Source organism: Thermobia domestica, chromosome 9, assembly GCF_964235325.1.
Source record: "Thermobia domestica chromosome 9, izTheDome1.hap1.1, whole genome shotgun sequence".
Classification (NCBI taxonomy): Eukaryota; Metazoa; Arthropoda; class Insecta; order Zygentoma; family Lepismatidae; genus Thermobia; species Thermobia domestica.
The window spans coordinates 243,428,815-243,449,302 of record NC_137462.1 but is presented as its reverse complement, the minus strand read 5'-3'; the positions used below and the strand labels follow the sequence as shown (position 1 = coordinate 243,449,302).

Below are 20,488 nucleotides of genomic sequence, written 5' to 3'. Positions count from 1 at the left end.
CGATAACCACTACGCATCCAGTCCGCTTAACAGAACAGCCATACATTTTCTCACTCCTGAAGCCACTCAGACCTAATGGCTTGTAAGGTACGTACAGACTTATGGTTATTAAGAAGAATGTGTGTTTAAAATAAGTTCGTTGTTAGAAACTTGGTAATATCGTACTGGCAGCTAAGTATCATTGCCAGAGGTCACTCCAAAGCAGGAAGAGAAGCAAACCGTAAAATAATGAGTTCAGGTGTCGAATCCTGACGTTATCCACAATACGTATCTCTTTCTATTGGGATTCTACAAAATGAGTTTACTTTATTATGATAATTGACTGAAGAAAGACTTCGAAAATTTCACCAGATCCACTATTAAGGCATACTGGTAAAAACACAGTTGATCAAGTCGATTATAGGAACAATGAACGATGATTTATAACAGCTCAGCTCGCGAGGACGACTAGAGAGCGCGGTGTTCAGGGTTACTACTGAAATTCCAAAATGAAATTTCGTGACTTTTTCGTGACCTTTTCTTTACCAAACCATAAAATTTCCTAACATTCTCAAGAGCGAATTTGGGTGCAAATTAGACCGAATTTTCATGCATGCGATAGAAGAATGCTTTGCTTGCGATTTAGTAGCGTCTAAAGCCCATCATAAAGACAGTTTTGGTGGTGAATTTTGACGTTTTATAGAACAAAATTTTCCAATCTGTACTTCTATTTGTACAGATAAAAAAAATTCGTGACCCAAAAGCTAAATTTCGTGACTTTTTCTTGACTTTCATGACCGTTTTCTGACTTCGTGACTTTTTCACGACTTTTGTGACTTTCGTGACCGATAGACACCCTGCGTGTTGTCATGTGCTTCTCGCGTAAGGGGAGAATCGTCTGCTTCCTCGTTGAGGGCGGCGGGATTTTTAATACTCCGTACTAATTGTTAATGAAACAAAGAATGAAAAACACAACATACTGTATAATATTAATTATGTCTTGGTCGCCCATATACGATAACAGCAATACGATAGAGTGAAATCTACAGTGTATGTAAGACAGAAAACAACAACAACAACAAATTTTAATATGAAAAATCCTACAGCGAACATTAAATATAATACACACCAATGTAGCATTTTTGTTATACATAATAAAAAACTATTCCTACATATCTTTTACTATCACTGCTGCTCTAGAGGGAAAACACCACAATCTTCGAATAATGCACTCTAGCTCGTGGGAACACTTTCCTTTTCAGATGTTTCAGCCTTCGAATTACTATCGCTGTTACTATCTCGAACATTTATTATAAGTCTGCCTACTCTTTCTTGCAAAATACCTTCCGATTCCCACGCTCTTTTTATATCACTCCATGTATGATCAATTACTTTTCGCCACTGTTCAGGTGAAACTTTTTCTATAGCTCCTTCTACGAGGTTTCGCACAGATGTTAACGTGAACAACTTGTTTTCTGCTACAAAGTCTTACACTTGGCCCCAAATCATTTCAATAGCATTACAATGATACTGATATGGAGGAATCCTAATTACTTTGTGCCCATTATCCTTAGCTATTTTGTCTATTGTGTATTGTACATATCTGTGTTTATGAAGCTTTACTATTTGAATAAGTTCGATTTTTGTCATTGACGTGTTGAAACCTGGAATATTATTCTTCTGTAACTAATCTAAAATTTCTGCTTTTTTGTTCCTGACTGTAGGGACTTTGCATAGTTGTGCTGAATAATAGGACGCATTGTCCATCAAAATGACGGAGTTGGGCTTTATGTTTAAAAGAAGTAAATTGACAAACCAATCATAAAATTTTTCCCCCGTTAATTCTTCATAACAACAGTACGGCATTCGGTATGCAACCCTCATATGAACCTGCATGTAACAGAATGAGACGGCCGCCCTTTTTCCAAGAGGTGTTTTTGTTGTGCCTGCAATGGTATCATCCATCCACCCCTGCGACCTAGTATTATTTGCATTAACCCATGTTTCATCTATCCACACAACGTTTTCTCGATGCTCTTGTAAAATATCCTGCACAAACTGACATCTTTTGGCAATAACATCTGCTCTTTCCAACAAAACTTTTCGCCCAGAATACTTCTTCCACCTTCAATACCGAACCCAAGACCCTTCAATACCAACGATAAACTAGTTTTGCTCCTATCGAACAACCCCTTATCTTTAAGTGAAACAAGTAGTTTTTTCCGGGTGGGAAATTCTTTTTCGCTGGTAGTAGTCATAAAGATGCCGGCGGATGGCATCGTTTTGAAATGCATCCAGATTTGTCACTCTTGATTTTTTTTTTTTTTTTTTTTTTTTTTTTTTTTTTTTTTTTTTTTTTTTTTTTTTAAACCCCTGAAGGCTTATTCAAATTTTCTGGGCACTTGTCTTTAGTGATCCTTGTCACTGTGTCTGTTTCGATATGCAGAGCTGCAAACACTCTCTGCACAACCTTAGAAGTGGAAGTAATGGTCCTCCATTTTCCCATTCTGCCTCAAAATATTCCCGCAAATTATACACAAGTCCCCGAAAATGACTATTTAAAATAACACGTTTCTCCTTTCTGCTTGCAGATGCCATGTTCTCTCAAGGTCCACTTTATCAATCAACAACAAAAATTAACTCATTCACACAATATTAACACAACACGTCAAAATGGAAGTTCTAAACAACAGATAAGCAAAGGGACTTGACTGAACGGACGGCAAAAGGGAGGGAGGGGATGAGTGAAAGTTTGACAATGTGCGATGGTTACCATGGAGACGCGGACAGGTTCTGAGCCTAAGTTGGTTGACCTGCAGTCTTCTGCTCGCTTGCCGTGGCCTTGTGCAAAGCTGTCAGAAATCATCGTTCACCAGCCAGGTATACACCATGACTTAAGAAACCCGAAGACTCTTTGCTACAGGAATAAAAAGTTAAATTGGATTCAGCCAATCACGTCAAGATTGTTGTCCATTGTTTTAATATACATACTTACATTATCCACCAATTTTCACACCAACCCAAAGGTCTTTTTCAAATAGACTTTCCAAATAAAATTCTAATTGTGCTTACGTTAGTAAATTATGAAGCATAGTACTTAAATATTACTAAAGGATGTTAAGTAATTTCGTCACTTCCGCTGTCGAACTAAGTACAAGTTTACAAAATTCACATTTCCGATTCGAAACAATACATCTGCTACGTAAACAAAACATAGGCCGATTTGTGTATCATCTTATTTTCATGTAAATACATTTTCTTATCTACTTTATCTTTTACTCATTTTTTTAAAGTTCCTTCTTTCGGAAAATACAACTATCCCTTTCATTACAATATTTATAAGCCAATGCAGAACATTACCACTGGAAGTTCTGTATGGAGCTCATGTGTCTAGTACCCAGGGAAAGAAATAATGGCGGAAGTACTGGCGGAAATACGTAATGCCTGATTCATCCATTGTCAAGAATTACAAACAAATGAACGTCATGGTATCTTACCACTGATTGGAGTACTTGCAAATTCAGATCCACTCAAACTATTCGTAAGGAGGTCGATTTGACTCGCTAAATCGGACACTTCCTGAAGCTTCTGATTTAAAGAATCATCTGTAAAAATAAATATTTAATACATTACGCACAAATTTTAAATTATAACTTTATTAAAAGAAAATTAAACTATTTTACAGTTAAACTATTAAATATACTAAAATCGAGGAAATAAATAATATACTGTTAAATTAGTTTGTATACTTACCAAGTATATTAACACAATTCATCGATTCTGCTTATAGTTTTATTTTTCTAGATCAAGTATATAATTAGGGTTGCCACCTTTTGGTGAGCTTAAAGCGAAACACACTTATCGAACACGTACAGTTAGATGATTCCTCATAACTCAAATTTGCACATGGAACAATTTATTACGACTAAAGAAACACACATATTTATAAATGAAATTGACAATAAACATAGCACATTACGCAAAAATGATGAATGATAACTGGAAGCTTTCGAAATGTAGGTGTGGAGAAGAATGGAGAGAACGAGCTCAAGCTGAAATGAATCAGTGTGTGTCAGAAATGATGAGGGAGAAGAAAACAGTTTTAGATATTATTGAGAAGACGAAGAGGAGCTGGTTGGGGCATTGGTTAAGAAGGAACTGTATCATGAGGAAGTGATACAGGGTATGGTGATAGGAAAGAGGAGGAGGCTACTACTGATGAACGATATCAAAGCAGAGAAATCGTACGTGAAAAGAAGGAAGTTAGCAGAAAACTGTGAAACATGGAAACTTCTCAGTTGCGGCAGGTCACCTGCCAATAATGGTAGAATAATACCCACAGAGTCAGCTTTTAGTGATTAATTGAAGAGAAGTTATAACCCATCAAACTGGTAGAAAGAATAACATTAGCTATGATTTCACTGCGTCGAAATTTACAAACATCTTCCAAGAATTTCTGTCACCTATTTTGGATGGTTTGGGGTCCTGCCATATAATGCGTCTCTCTTACACGTAATTCGGGACGCGCAAAATTTTCTTAAATGTCCCACCTAATTCGGGACAGATGGTAATCCTATATACAATATCTTTAAAAGATACATGAATACATGAGAATGTACAAACAACTGTTTTCGTATACATCGTCTAGAAATTATTATAAAAAGTTTTGAATGCAGAAAACAGAAAAAAATATACAATTCAAGAAAGTTAACAATATATACTGAAAGAAGTAGGAAAAAGTACAAACAACTACATATGGTCACTTTATACTAGACGAAAGTGTCTTTGATTTGATTTAGATTTAAGTTAATTTACAAAGAAAGAAAAAAAAGACAGGGATATTAACGAAGAATAACATTTACAGTCATGTTCAAAGAATCTTGTACACCTATTTTCCTTTAAAAAGCTTTTACTCTTAGCTGTTGAGATGATACAATACTTTTTCCTCAATTAATCCTTAAAATGATAAGCCTTTTTTGGAACACAAAATGATGAGCTAAGTCCACTGGACTAAACTTGTTTTTTCTGTAGGCATTTTAAATTTTAAGCCTATTTTTACGTAATAAACTTTATGCATGTTTATTACCTTGAGTTGTTCGATTATTCTAAATAAAAATGTACATGAGAGATAAAATATGTTTATCTATAATAGTGAATCCGTTGGACACATGTTCTCAGTTTGTGCTACATTTTTGCAAAAACATTATTAAAAAAACCTAATGATCCAATTAATACAATTAATCCGTAGTTTCATTCTATATATGCTAGTTGAAGCATATATTGACGACGGAATCTATAGTGTTTATAGTAAAGTACTTAAATTGATTTATTTTCCGAGATGTGTCCAATGGACTCACCTTATCATTTTACGGGTTAAGTGCATAAAATCAGACAAGAGGGAATACAAATTATCTAGAGAAACAGAGGTAGGAGCTAGTTATTTTAAAATCAAATCCTCTATACGGAAAGATCAATGCAACTTTATAAAAGATACAGACTTTTGTTTGAGTTAACTTCTTCTACTACTCCTTTGTTTAAGTCAATAAAAGTTCACTTTCCTAAAACTTCTTACGTCATGAGTTACATTAACGATGATAACCATTCTTATCAAATAAAGAAAACGGACATAGCAAAAATAAATAAATAAATAAATAAATAAAATCAGTTACATACATTCCCATTCGATTCCTATATTGTTAAATCGTGAAAATTACACGCGAAATTGGAGGTCTCCAAAGCATAACGTTTCTCAACTTTCTGTGACAGCTTACGGAATGCCCAAAACCTTCTGGAATCATTTTAGTAACAACGTAGTAAAATTATAAGGTAAAATTTTCAAGCGCATAAAAGCAAAAAAGGAAAAAAAAAAAAGGTTTTATAATTCTATTTTTCTAAAAAAATTTCTTTTTTATATATTTATATATACTTTTTATTTATGGAGAAATATACACAAGGCTTATAGGGCTGTATAATAACTGAATAAGTAGCAAATCAAGAAATCCTCACATATATTTACTCACAAAGCATTTATAGGTAGGTTACTTCTTGTTGTTTTTGTTCATTTTATCAACAGTTGTCAAAAGTGAGTCAAAAACACTGATAATGTCGTAAAATGCATTTAAAAAATCGAAACTTTCATCTGTTTTGTCATTAGAGTCCAAAGTAAAGAAAAAATAACTGTGATAGAATGATTGTTCGGATCATCTGTATTCAGGCAAGTCTGCCATTATTCTTTGAGTGACACCAGAAATTTCAAGAACTTTTGGGAACAATTTACAATTTCATGCACTATTTCGTTGCCAACTCTCTCTTAAGCTGAATTGTGCTTTATTTACAGACAACAAAATAATTCTGCAACCGTAATTTTCATTTACAGAGAAGACAATCTTTATGCAGATGAAAATTACGGTTGCAGAATTATTGTACTGTCGCACTGTCGCCTGTTGTTCTGCTTTGGGGTTGGGAGCTTGGGGGGTTGGCGCAGATGAGAAGGAAGAACACTGTAACATTAAACATAGTTCAAGAAATAATACAAAGAGAATATCATGTGGTAAAGAAGGAACATAATTTCAAAGCAATAAAAGTATGAATGTCCTCAATTACGAATTCAAATAAAGAAAGCAGTAACATACCTTCATTTTCATCTTCTTCATCAAAGTCTCCTAAGCGTGCAATATCACTGTTATTTACACTCATTAAGCTGGCCATACTTTGCATGTCTTCATCTCTAAATAAAGGCAAACAAATCATAATTAATATACAAGTACATGACAGGTACAATTTTTTTATTTATTATTTGAACGAAAAATGAAATGAAATCTGAGTTTTACGTCCCACGGTTATGCCGGTTAGGCTAAAGGAGACGGTGATGATGAGTGATGAATGAAAATGGTGGAATGAAGAAAGTGGAAGGAAACGGGAGAACCCCGAGAAAACCCACGCACACGGTGTTTGTCCACCACAAAGTTCACTTGGCGAAGGCTGGGATCGAACTCGGGACCCCAAGCACCAGAGGTGAACGCTCTACCACTGAGCCACCGCGGCCTCTTATTATTTGAACGAATAGATGTTTAAATTAATTGACGGAAAGTAAAATAAACGTGAGTACTCACGAATAAATTATGTACACGGTAATGATCCCCGACTTAATTTTACGTTTTACATGAATGTTTCTGGTATTTTAGGTTTTAAGCTAACAGGAAAGACGTACGGAAAATGAAGATAAGGAAAACTATTGATTCACCGTGTTAATGACTGACACGACTAGTAAACAAAACGAAAATGGCTCATAATCCGCATTACGTTAAAACTATTTTTTCCACTTAGTCTTATACGTTTTCTTGAGCTTTTGTTAACAACAAAAGTCGATTTTGAGATGGAAGCTACTTTCAATCGGAAATTAACTTGTGCAGATTATTCATGAGGAATCGTCACCATAGATCGTAAACAACTTCGGTAAGGACGAATGTTCGGTTCTAAAACTCGAAATATTGGAAGAAAAGTCATCCGAGGAACTTTAGTAGGTACGTAATTCGAATTATAGTATGTTCCATAAACTCGATAAGTAATTATGAATTAATATAATATAATGACCCAAGAATTAAAAAAGAAAAAACTCGAATTAATAAAACAGACACAGAGAGAAGAGAAATGCCCACACGCTGAAGAGTAGTTAAGTATACTTCATCCAATATACAAAAATGGACATAAAACAACATTAAAATTAAAGACGCATAATGCTACTTAACATGTATGTTACATAATGCTGTGATAAAGTCTTACAGGGATAATTAATGACAGCATTAAAAAGTTAATAAACATGACAATAAGCTAAACCATGGTAAAAGTACAAATTGAACTACAAACAGACCAATTTCAATGCACAAAAGGAGTAATCCAAGACAATAGTCTGTCCATATCTTTGTTTATTTTAACATAAGGCTTTGTCAGAGGTGAATAAAAGAGGAACAGCAACCTGCAAAGGTAGTAAGATCTGTGGATACGCAATGATGGTTCAGTAATACCAAGAACAGAGAAAGAAATTATATGAAAGAGTACTAGTATTAGAATTACATATGAACACGAAATTATGATACATATGTGTGTGTATATAACACACCACAGAGAAAGAAAAGTGATAAGCATTACACAGAATATACAAAAATTAATGTATAACTACATACCTTTAAATACATAGAACACATAATAAACAACTAGAATAATGTGAAAAATCATTTTTCAAAAATCCAAGCTGGAAATAAAGCATATCATGCCAACCTACAATTATTGAAAAATTATAAATAGGAAGATAATACTGATAATATAGAGAACCATAATTACTTATCCATTGTAAGTTTGGCGTCACTAGAGGAAATAAACTTACGAAAGGAAAATATGTACAAATGACGAAAGAAACATATATTAGGAAATGACGATACTGGAAGATCTATAAAACAGAAAGGCTAAGGTGGCAAGGACATACAGAATTATGGAGGATGATTGAATCAAAATCTACAAAAGAAAATATTCTTCAGGATAAGAAAGAAACAGAACGAGAAAACATAAATAAAAACAGATGATTGGAAGATGCGACAAAAGATTTACAAATAAGCAAGCTATGTGGACGGGAAGAAAAAGCTATGAACAAAAAAGAGTGAAGAAGATTGGTGACGGACAACAAACTCGGTAAGGACTGTAGAGATAGATGGTACGGTAAAGTAACGTCGAAACACAGGTACTACTAAAACATTATAATATTAAATTTTGATTTAATCGTTATTTCTTACTGATTACTTTCAAAGAATGTTAAAACATAGCTATCTAAGCTTGCTCTATTAGAGGACAGCACAAAATATATTAAAATAACTTACGTTGCTTTTCCTTCCCTCAAGAATACACAGGAAAGAGTACATTCTAGACTAGCACTTGTTATCTTCTTAGTTGTTGGTTTCAAAGTTAAATTTAATTGATGCTGAGTGGACTCAACGCTTGCATATTTCTTCATGTTAATATTCGTTGCAGCTACCTGCCGCCTTTTGCCGGTGTTAGCCACCTGAAATAAATTAAAAAGAATTTTATTATGAAATACGTATCTACCTTGATATGTACCCATAATATGCAAAAACTGATTTCTTGAGACACACGGAACATGGAACGATTTTTATCCGACTGATTTGGCAACGCTGCTGTTACCTGAAATTGCACTAGAACCACGAAACAGGCGTCGTTATCAGTGAGGTGTTTCAGGTTGCAAATGCCAGAATGTCGTGTTGGTGCTAGTGAAATACCGTAGAAAGTGAATCGTTATTGGGAAGAGTACATCATGGTTCTTTTCAAGTACATTTTTATACAATTGAACAGTTGAAGTGTCGGAAAACAATCGAAGGAACCACAATCATGGCCATGCGAACACAAATAGGGCCTATGCAGAAACATTTGCCAACAAAAGAGGAACTTTCACGGCTACCAGCTGAAGTGTTGCCTGAAGTGCTTCGTTGCATTCATCGAAAGGCAGGCCAGGAGTATCAACTATCCCAATGTAATATGGTTTAGAGATTAAATCTAGTGTAGTCCACTGTCAGGCAAGCAATTAGTCGCTGTCTTGACCTGTGCTGCATACGTAATAGCCGGTTTACAACTTCCAGCCGCGCCATATTACAGAACGTAAGACCAATTGCCGCATGCTATAGGAAAAACACTTGCTGGGGTCAACATGAAAGACGACTGTCACCTTGGATGATGGCCACATTTATCTCAGGCGTAATGGTAACATCCAGACAATTCATATACCATGACACCTCTGTCAAGGGAGGTACCGAGTTTTACCGCCAGTATCATGATTCACGCCAAGGAAAAGCTGCATTTTACGATTATTTCAAAAATTTATTCATTTTCTCATATAGTAATGTAAAAAAGTCATAAAAAATTACAACCTTGATCTTTTGGGTTCATACGGCACATCAACACATCATGACTCTTTCCACAACAGAAGTAGTCTTCAATACCTTCATCCTTTTGAGATAAAATTGGATCGGTTAGAGCAAATTACTGTTCACATTGCTTGTGAGAGTTATTGATATCGAAAAATTGAATCTGGTTTACATTCGTCGGGAAGTGACACTTCTAAGGCATCCCCCTCCCCTTTCAGATCAACTCAATCACAAATTTCAAATTTTGACTTCAACAATTAATATTTTTTCTGTGAATGTATTGAAAGACAAGTTAAGTTGCCTGTCGCAAGGCACAACATTCTGTATAAAGTGATAAGGATGGCGAAGAAGCAACAAACGATTTTGACAGTAGGTAGGCAGTACTGCTGATTACCCGCTAATATTGAATTTTTAGGTGGTTTGAACTTTGCTATCCTTGAAACATTGCTTCTACTTTTTCACACTATTATTTTGACGAACAAACGGGGCTCACTAGATTCATGGAAAAAGATACGTACTGCTCTGGCACACGCAATAGTGAGTGCAGTATGACTAAAATCTTTTATATCATCCATCATGATCAGGGTGGATTGATTTAAATCAGTCTGATTTAAATCACGATTTTAATCAAGATTTAAATCACTTGATTTTTTTAATAAAAATCGTTGATTTAAATCAAATTCCGAAATGAATTAATTTAAAGTGAAAGTAAGTACAATCCCGTTTCTCTTCTGTTATTTCGATTATGGAAGATAATAATAATAATACAATGATACTCAAATGTATGTAAGCACAGTATGAAAACGAGTATCATGTAGGGAACGATCAGGGAAAATCCCGTTTGAACGGGTTACGGGTGAATCGTACTTTCTTCTCTTTGTAACACAGGGTTTTAAAATTTCTATTCCAACGGGGAAATCACCATGGACATTTAAGATGAAAACTCTTTTGTGTCCACGTCTATTTGTTTGTTTCCAGATAATAGGGGCGTATTTAGAGGGGTCCGATTCCCTCTCCGAAACAAACAAAAAAATTAGATTTTAAAATTTTGGGCGAAATGTATGTACTAAATACATAGAAGTTCCTCGGGATCGTAATACGACAAATTTTGGATGCGTTAAAATATCGAGTAATACTTTTGATAAAGTGGATACTTGACCCCATTGCAGAACATGCCGCGATCTGCGATGTGATCGCAGAAAATTTGCCGCGCCTGTGCAGGAAAAATTGCCAGAGGAAATAAAATAGCCAACAGAAAAGTATAAAAACGTGCCTGCTATGTATAGATGTCTTAAATGCGCGGACACTCGCATTTGAACTGTTTTTCACGTCACATAAAGCATATTTTTAACAATCACAAGTATTTTCTTCTTTTGGAACTGATTATCTTTTTTTCTTTTGGAATTCCTGCAGGGAATTCGTGTTCTTATTCAGTTCAAAATCTCTTGTGTCGAGGAATTTGAAGCTTTAAAATATATAAAACGATAATTATGCCTGTTGGACTGTATGGTTGTGAAACATGGTCGCTTACGCTGAGGGAAGAACACAGACTGAAAGTATTTGAGAATAAAATCCTGAAACGAATATTCGGAACCAAAAGGAACGGAAATGAGGAATGGCGAAAACTTCATGATGAGGAACTGCATAATTTATACCGTTCACCAAATATTGTTAGGGTCATCAAATCTTGGAGGTTCAGGTGGACAGGACATGTAGCGAGAATGGAAGAAAGTAGGAACGCTTCCAAAGTTTTAACTGGAAGTCCAATCGGAAAACGACCATTAGGAAGACCTAGGCGCAGATGGGAGGACAATATTAAGATGGATCTCGCATAAATAAGAATACAAAATAGAAACTGGATTCAGTTGACTAAGGATAGAAGTCAGGAGAGCTTTTATGAACATGGCATTGAACCTCCGGGTTCCATAGGTCATAGAGTGAGTTAGTTAATTTTAGGCGAAATTTATGTACTTTATATGTATTTCGTGCCGCTAGCTAGTTCCAATTGTTTAAAAATGTCCCTGCCAAATATCAGTAACTTTCATGAAAAGAAAAGTGTCATATTGATATACATTGCTGTACTTTTTCCTTAATGCTTAAGAAACATTGTTTGGGATTGAAGTAGGTTTAACGATTGGGAATTAATTCAAAATTAAAACCCAGTATTTTCACTTAAATGACATAATTAACATTTCATACTAATTCCTAATGTTTTTCTTCAGTTCGCGACTTGTATAATACGAAGAAAAAGATTTGATTTAAATCAAAAAAATCGATTTAAATCAAAAAAATCAACAAAAATGATTTTTTTGAAAAAAATCATGATTTTTTTCCACCCTGATCATGATTGCAATTGCTGTGTACGTTTATTAAAAATTTGGATCGTAATATATATTTACTGCATCTTTTATCAACTTTAGGATTTGCAGCTTCTTACGACGACCTTGCTAGGCTCAGATAGTCGTACATTCTACAATCGAATAGGCTGAAGTCTAAACATCAAGTGGTGCCTTCTACCAGTTAATTTTTGAAAACGCTGACTTCAGTGTTAATATGCTGGACATGTACGGCACTTTTTCCCATCCGGATGGAAATATTGTAGTGACCCTTTCAGACTGCAGTCAGTAGTAGACTACAGGTAGCTCGTTTGAAGATGTGTGCAGAATCTGACAATTAATAAAGCTGGAAGTGTATAACTGATACATACCTCAAACCGACCAATATAGAATTGAAAATACCATCTGTCTGTGTATGAGATCAGAAAAACCCGCAGGAATGGTTTTATGGAGCAGGGAACAAGTGAAGACAATTATGAATGTTCTAAAATATTATGCCTATGAATGTTTAAATATTATGCGTAACTTTTATCAACGCACCTTCACGCCAATATGATACAGTATTCACATCCCTCCTTCCTGCCAGTATGGACTTACCTTCCTGTTCTGGTACTAACCGTTAGGTAGAATTATGTGACCAATGTTTTTAAAATGGATTATATTCTCTCTTTATTGAGTGAATCTGGAAAGATATCCTCTCCGTATTTCTCCTGAAGAAGATTTTTGCAGCACTAACATCTGGTAGACAGTTTTCCTCAACCTGATCAAGTATAACTGTTCTTGAGAAATCTGATATCCTTCACTATTACCTGCATGATAGGTGTATATAATGTCCATCGCTTCGCTGTTACTTGCAACTGGACGGTATCCCCTTTTTCTTCCAGTTGAAGGCATTTGTTAAAACGTTGGAATACACGTTAGGTGGTACTCTGCATTCAGTGCAACTAAATCTATTTCAAAATGCTCCAACTGTGTAATATCGTCCATCAATTTGTTTCATTATTCATTCTCGCGCTTTCTACCCGCTGTCAAAATCATCTATGGTGCATCACTCTTCATTATTTTGTGCAGAAAGTTACGGCACGCCTGGCAATATGCAACTTTACCTGTTTCTCAGCACATTCTTGAGTAATCTACATTTCACAGAAAAAAAAGAAAAAAAAAGTATTTACTTTGAAGTCAAAATGTGAAATTTATGATCGAGTTGGTTTAGCGGGCGGATTAAAGGGAGGGGGGTTTGGTAAGCAGTGTGAACAGTAATTCGCTCCAATCAATCTAATCCAATTTGTTCTAATCGATCCAATTTTATCTCAATAGGATAAAGGCATCGAAGTCTACTTCTGTTGTAGAAAGTCGTGACGTTGATGTGCCTTATAAATCCATACAATCAAGGCTGTTATTAATCAATTTTTGTATATTCATCAATTTTGTGAAGCAAACGTAAAAGGCAATCAGTCCCCCGTTTATAAAATCACAATTTAGCGCATAACTAAGAGGTTTAGAAGAGCCTTATCACGTGCAAATTGTAGCAAATTTAATGCTCTACAAAACAATAATAATAATAATAATAATAATAATAATAATAATAATAATAATAATAATAATAATAATAATAATAATAATAATAATTTTTTCCTGGACTTGAGGATAAAGAGTTATAGTGGAAAAATTGACTAACGTCAGAAAATGTAAGGTTTTCCGGATCTCCTGGAGTTAGCCAGGGCCTCCTCCAGTTAGCATAGGGTCTGGAAGGTCGAAAAAGATTGGATTTTTAACTAGTGCGTACGTACATACAACACACACTCAAAAAGCTTTTATGATCAATGCAAGCTAACCCCCTTTTTTAGTATCTGCTGACTGGATTATGAAGTAAATGCTGGCTACTTTAAGGAATCCATCGGAGCAACAATTTATCGAAAAGATATCAATCTTTTGTACGGAGCTAATAAAAACCACGGGAGGATCCACATAAGCAAAGCGCTCAGCAATACTGCCAGATTGGGATCCCATAGAAGGAAGCTATTTTTAATCAACTAAACCGTAACCCAGCATCTCTCAGCACAATACGGTTCAAGGAGTAAATTAATCATACACAAACAATTGATAAGTATCACTAGTATTCAGTTGTTGATTATCCGCCTTACAAAGAGGAGACCAGACAATTGTTGTTCAAACTACTTTGAATTTCTATATACTCATGATTTTTTCCTTTTATTTTAATCTATCATCCCTTGATATAAATCCACATAAGTTTTGCATGTGTCATCTATTTTAAATAATAGAATATTCATCCAAATGCAATTCAAGAATTAAAAATTACTATTCTTTTAGCGCGCTAAATGATTAAAACAAAACAAAAGAAAAAAGTAGTAACGAACATGGTACAAATACAATAGATAGTTACCAGTAGTTCGTGCCAGTTATTGATTTTATAATGTGGTACAACATTGTTCAAATAACACTCTGACAGATTAAAAATATTGGTCATTTACTTAATCCACCTGTTTGAATATCATTACATTAAAAAAAGTCACTAGAAGATGAACCTAGCATAAAAAGAAAATAAATTAAAAACTTACATCTTCTATTACAAATGTCCAATCTTTGTCTTCCAATTCTTGAGTTCTAGGATCCTTAAACAATGTGACAGACACCTCCTTATTTTCTGGTACCGTCCAAATAACAACTCCTTTTAAAGGGTCCTTCATGGTTGGCTCCCATGCCAAAGGATCTGTAACAACCCTTCGACTTCTTCGAGTCCACACAATACTCAGTTTATGAGGCTTCCTAAAAATAAATAAATTAATAAAATAATAATTTATGTAGGCTTTCTGAAATTATCATTACATAGTAAAAAAAAAAAAAAAAAATACTAAAATGAAAGCTAATCAGAAATAGTAAGATATTGGGAGTGAGTGTGTTATTACACTGCAAAGGTTTTTTTGTACCCATCAATGTCAAAAATTCAGTAACAAATTTGTCATGAATGAAAATATAAAATAGGAAACATACAAACATAGTGAAAAAAGCACTAGGGTAAATTTAGTAACACAGATCATCTTCTTCCAGGGATACGCAGCAAGAATAAAGGAAGGTCGAAGTTACTATGGAAGACAAAAGAAGTCAAATATACTTGTCAGAACTGTCAATTGAACTGGAAACTAGAAATGTGTCCACAGTGACAATAGAGAGGATACGAACATATAAGAAGATGCAAGAAATGATTTAAGTATAAACACTAGGACAATCACAATGCAGGTAGGATATGGAGGTGAGACGGAACATACAAACTTGAAAAAATGTTCGGTTGTTGGTAAGTCTGCTGGTAGGGCAAAATCAGCTCGAAATTGAGTACCATTAGAACAGTCCACAATGTTGAATACTTTGTCTAGCCCCACAGGCAGCACACATTGATGGATCCTAGCCATGAAGTAGAAATCAATGTGTTAAGTGTGATTGTTCAATGCGAAGTGACGTTAGAATTCGTTCCTCCTGTCGAGAAGATCTTGGAGAGATGGTCCAGACACCAAGTGAAGGTCTGAGTACATATAATTTATTGTTGACTGCCTGGTTCTATTCGAGATACCAGCGCTGCTGACAGAATATTGATGCCACAGCAACTAGTGAATAGCGAACGCAGATCCGTGCTGGGTATGGAGAGATGAAGCTCTCTTCGCTTACGAGCAGCAACTTTAGCTGCCCAGTCTGCCTCTTCATTACTAGCTATGCCAACATGGCTCGGAACCCAGCAGAGTTGTACTTCACACCTCCGTGCTAATAATTTATGATATGAGAGGAGGATTTCCTGCACGAAAAGGACATCAAGCAGGCTACTCAGAGCACTGAAGTCGCAGCAGATTAAGGTTCTGCGTAAATGGCATGTAGGGACGTGATATAAAGCTTGTAAAATTGCAACTAATTCAGCAGTGAATATTGAAGAAAAGGCGTGTAATTTCAGGGTGTCTACTAAATGTTCATTTTCAAATTCCAGGTTTTATCAAGGTTTTCAAGGTTTATTTTTCCTTTTTTTCAAGGTCTATTCAGTAGACATTTAAGTGACATTTATTGCAACATGTATAAGTTAATGCAATTTTATATAGTTCTTAACAAAAACTGATTATAATTAGAGAATGCATATGGAAAGTGATAGTTTTTTTAAATGACAAGATGAAAAGAAAAAAAAACTGATTGAATTGTAGGTTTTCAAAACATTTTACACAAGAACATGTTTCATTAAAATATCCCCTACCAGAAGGCCGGTTGAGAAAAATGTGCAGTAGCTTTAAATATCCTAATGTAGGAATACTATACAGGGGTGAACCTTAATTAAACCGACAAATTTCGGGAAATGATTCTCGGCACCCAAACAAGAAAGAAAAATGCTCTTTAACTCTTCTCCAGGGTGCATAGTTTCCGAGCTAAAAGGTGCCAAAAGTGTGGAAAAATGAACTTCCCTCTATCCAAAGTAGAGAGTGCTGATTAAAATCTCAAAAAGGAAATCATATGTTCAGAACAGATAACACTTCCTTAAAGAGATATTAAGCTGCACTCTCTATGTTGGACAGGTTTGGAAATATAGGCCTCGGAAGTTCATTTTTCCATACATTCGGCACCTTGTAGCTCCAAAACTATGTACCGTAGAGAAAAGTTAGAGGATTTTTTTTTCTTGTTTCGGGCTCGGGAATCACCTCCCGAAGTTTATCGGTTTAGTTAAGGTTCACCTTGTATAATAGTAAATTTCCGTCAAAAACATTACTTCAAATAACCTAATATTATAGTAGTAGCACGTGAGTGTTGATGAAAAATGACAAAAATTGCGAGAAAATAGCTTACTCACCGCTAAGTTATGGAATAAAATACCACAACAGTATTTTACTACAAGCACTCCCCTTTAAAGTACTCTTGTGGTATTTTATGCTAAGTACTGGTAGGACTTAGCGATGAGTAAGCTATTTCCCGCCATTTTTGTCAAATTAGTATTAGTTCAGATGTAAAAAGAAAATGATCATATATAATACAAATTCTTAACATATTGTTAAACGTTACTGCACTTTCTTCTTGGATGGAGACTGGCCATCAGTTATATTTTATTTAAAAATGTATTGTAACATGAAAGTTTAAAAAACTAAAAATGTTATGGAACCACGCACATTATATGAACAAATTTAGAAAATAACTTTCACAGTGAACAGTTTTTGACATTTAACTTCTAGAGTTCAACATCCCTTTTTACTTTTTCGCCTGTTCTTCCAACGCATCTACTTCTGCTTCGGCGTCAGTTAGTATTCTTTTCTTCTTTAATTCCAACTTTTTTATTTTCTTCTTAATATCTTTCTATTCTAGAGCTGCTCTGTCTTCTTTTTCACCACGGTCTTTCAGATATTCATTTCTTCTGCTTGATGCATTCCTCACACACTGGATCATACTCTTTGTGATATTCATATTACGTATGCCACCAGCAACACGCACAACATCCAACACACCTCTCTGGGCAATCAAGCACTCCTCTTGGAGATTTTCAACAATGCATTCTTTGCTAATGGAGAAACTCCTTTCCACTGCTGTGTTGCTATGGAAAAGTACACATATCTTATGCATGAATGTTTTAAAGGCATTGGAGACACCTTCTTTACTTAACAGATCATGGAGAAAAACGTCTAATCTGTCATTTTTGTAACTGAAATTTGATAGTTTTCGTGCTGTGTCTTGGTCTGAACAAAATTTTAAATATTCCCAATTCACCATATCAGCATTTACAGGTGTTATTTGCTCCTTCTCGACAAATGTCTCCAGGGCGAGTGTGATACGTGATTCACGAAGGGTTTCGTTGGTCATAGTTTCTGGAGACAAGCAATTTGCAGCTCCTTTACTTTTTCCGGTGATACACCTTTCGGCCACCGGGAATGGTGTTCACTGCGACATCCGCGGGCTTGGACTCCTGTTAAAAAGCTTCGGCACAGGAGTATAAGCGGAATGTGTTCCAGACCTGTCTACTACTCTTGCTACAGAAACATGTAAACCAATGTCTTCACAAAGCAGCAAATAAGCTTGATTCATACTATGCGAATAAGCAGCAACTACAGAGATAGCTTCTGGATTGTATGCCAGTACCCTCTCAGTGTAAGACACAAACTTAATAGATCATGAAATTTAACTTTTTCAATTACCTTACTCTCATCATCGGGAACGAATTTAGTTCTTTTTGTAGTCACTGTTATTCACAACAACCATGCCAAACAAATAAAATCTTATTCGGTCTCTTCTTGTACCCTCAACATACTTTCCAAAAACATTCACCGCCTGCACTCTGCTCACGTCTGTCTGTCTTTTTCAACGTCTCCACTGAATAAGTTATTATTGGCTTTTAACTTATGCTGTGGTATATAACTTTCTTGCATTTTACAAAAATATACTTATTCCATACCAATCCCAAAAACAATATTTTAAAAACAATTTTAAAACTTCCAGGTTTCTCGTCCAATTCCAGGCTATTTCCAGGTTTTCCAGGTCCAAAAGTAAATTCCAGGCTAATTCCAGGTTTTCAAGGTTTTCCAGGTCAGTAGACACCCTGAATTTAAAACTATAAGTACGTGTAGTTGTAAAAAGGGCACATCCGATAGAATTAACATCTTTGTTCGGAATAACTCTTAGCTTCTCAGAAAGAAAAGAGAGTAAAAAATTGGGAGTAGGTTTCTCACCAAGAAAACTAATACTATTTTGACACATTGGTTTAACACATTACATTAACGCTCATTACACATTACTCAGCAAAGCATGACTGAAACTACTTCACTAATATGTATGTTTATTACACTTCCACTTACCATTTTGTTGTTGTTTCGAGCATCAACTGATGATACGAGACAGTAAATTGAAATTTTGCTGCTCTTTTGTTGACCCTCTGGAGTCTCTTCCACACAGAACCCATTGTTATTGGTTCTTTCTTAAAAGTGACTACCAAAACAAAGAAGCGCCGTTAGGTCATTTCATCAGGTTATTAACTGCAAAGAGAAAATATTCTATATATTTAACTGGATTTGTTAATTGACAATTTCGTTACTTGTTTCTTCTATAAAATAGTTAATAATCTCACGGAAATACTGAAATAGTTTTGATTCTTTTCAAGTGCTATGTTTTTCTCATTTAAATTACAATGTTATTTAATTTTCCCTCTGATACCAAACTTATTAAAAAATTGAGATTATAAAATTTCGTCTTTCTTACATACCTCATTAATTACTGTTGAAATATAGTGACAAATGAAAAATGATTAACACCAAATTACAATAAAACCATTTACATTCAATCTCAATGTATTTCAGTAACTTTTCTTTGACTGTCACCTCCATCAGAGAAATTACAAAGGAGATGTTAGAAGACTGGGTATTAAAGAGTATATATTTTTTTTGCCAAAATCTGTACTTAAAAATAACTCGCTCTTATACAGGGTGACCCAATAAAACCTCCCACATTTTGATCAGCTGTAGCGCTTTCAGTGAAGGGGCAAGAAGATTGGGGGACGTCGGTTCCACTAACTACTCTCCTGCCGTTTTCAGATGTCATTATGGTTTAGTCTGGAGCTCATTGCGCGTACACAGTTGAAATGTTTTAAAAAGCAGCACTTCTGTGATTACAATGCGAAAAGCTTTTCGCTTAAAGTTTGGTTTTCCATGTAATGAAAATGTTCGTGATCGGAAGACATCTTGCAATGGGTCGAGAATTTCCACTTTGGACTAACCTCACTCAAACTTTCACTCACAACATCTTTCTGACATCACATTCACTCGACCTCATGCTCACAACATCCTTTCGACATCACGCTCACTTGATCTCGCACTCACATGAGTTCGACATCACACTCACAACATCCTTTCGACATCACGCTCACTTGATCTCGCACTCACATGAGTTCGACATCACACTCACAACATCCTTTCGACATTACGCTCACTCGACTCCACGCTCGCAATATTCTTGCGACATCACAGTCACTTGACCTCACGCTCATAACATTCTTTCGACTTCAGGCTCACATCATGATTTCAAACTCGCGTTCACTCAACGTTATGCTTTCGTGAAGGTGAAGGCGAGTTAGCGTGAGTTCCAAACTCATGAGCGCCGATCTCATAATTTCGGGCACCTTTGTTGCGAACAATAGGTTAAGCGTTGAAAAGAAAAATCATCTGGCCACCCTAAGAGTGCTCGTACGCTTGAGAGTATTGAGGCTGTGGGACAATCTGTTTT

The 20,488-nt window shown here is 35.3% G+C and overlaps 1 protein-coding gene across 4 annotated transcripts in view; it reads right to left on the bottom strand.

Annotated features, from left to right (window-relative positions):
- The window catches only part of LOC145660638 (EH domain-binding protein 1-like), a 150,127-nt gene that overhangs the window by 118,362 nt on the left and 11,277 nt on the right, over nucleotides 1–20,488 (bottom strand). For all 4 annotated transcript variants that reach the window (XM_081725927.1, XM_081725923.1, XM_081725926.1 and 1 more), the window contains exons 2-6: nucleotides 19,069–19,245; nucleotides 14,824–15,031; nucleotides 8,850–9,031; nucleotides 6,612–6,706; nucleotides 3,477–3,584 (exon numbers count right to left, since the gene is read on the bottom strand). In XM_081725927.1, the coding sequence (XP_081582053.1) occupies nucleotides 3,477–3,584; nucleotides 6,612–6,706; nucleotides 8,850–9,031; nucleotides 14,824–15,031; nucleotides 19,069–19,172 (697 nt within the window). In that variant the 5' untranslated portion in view covers nucleotides 19,173–19,245. The remainder of the gene's footprint in view (nucleotides 1–3,476; nucleotides 3,585–6,611; nucleotides 6,707–8,849; nucleotides 9,032–14,823; nucleotides 15,032–19,068; nucleotides 19,246–20,488) is intronic.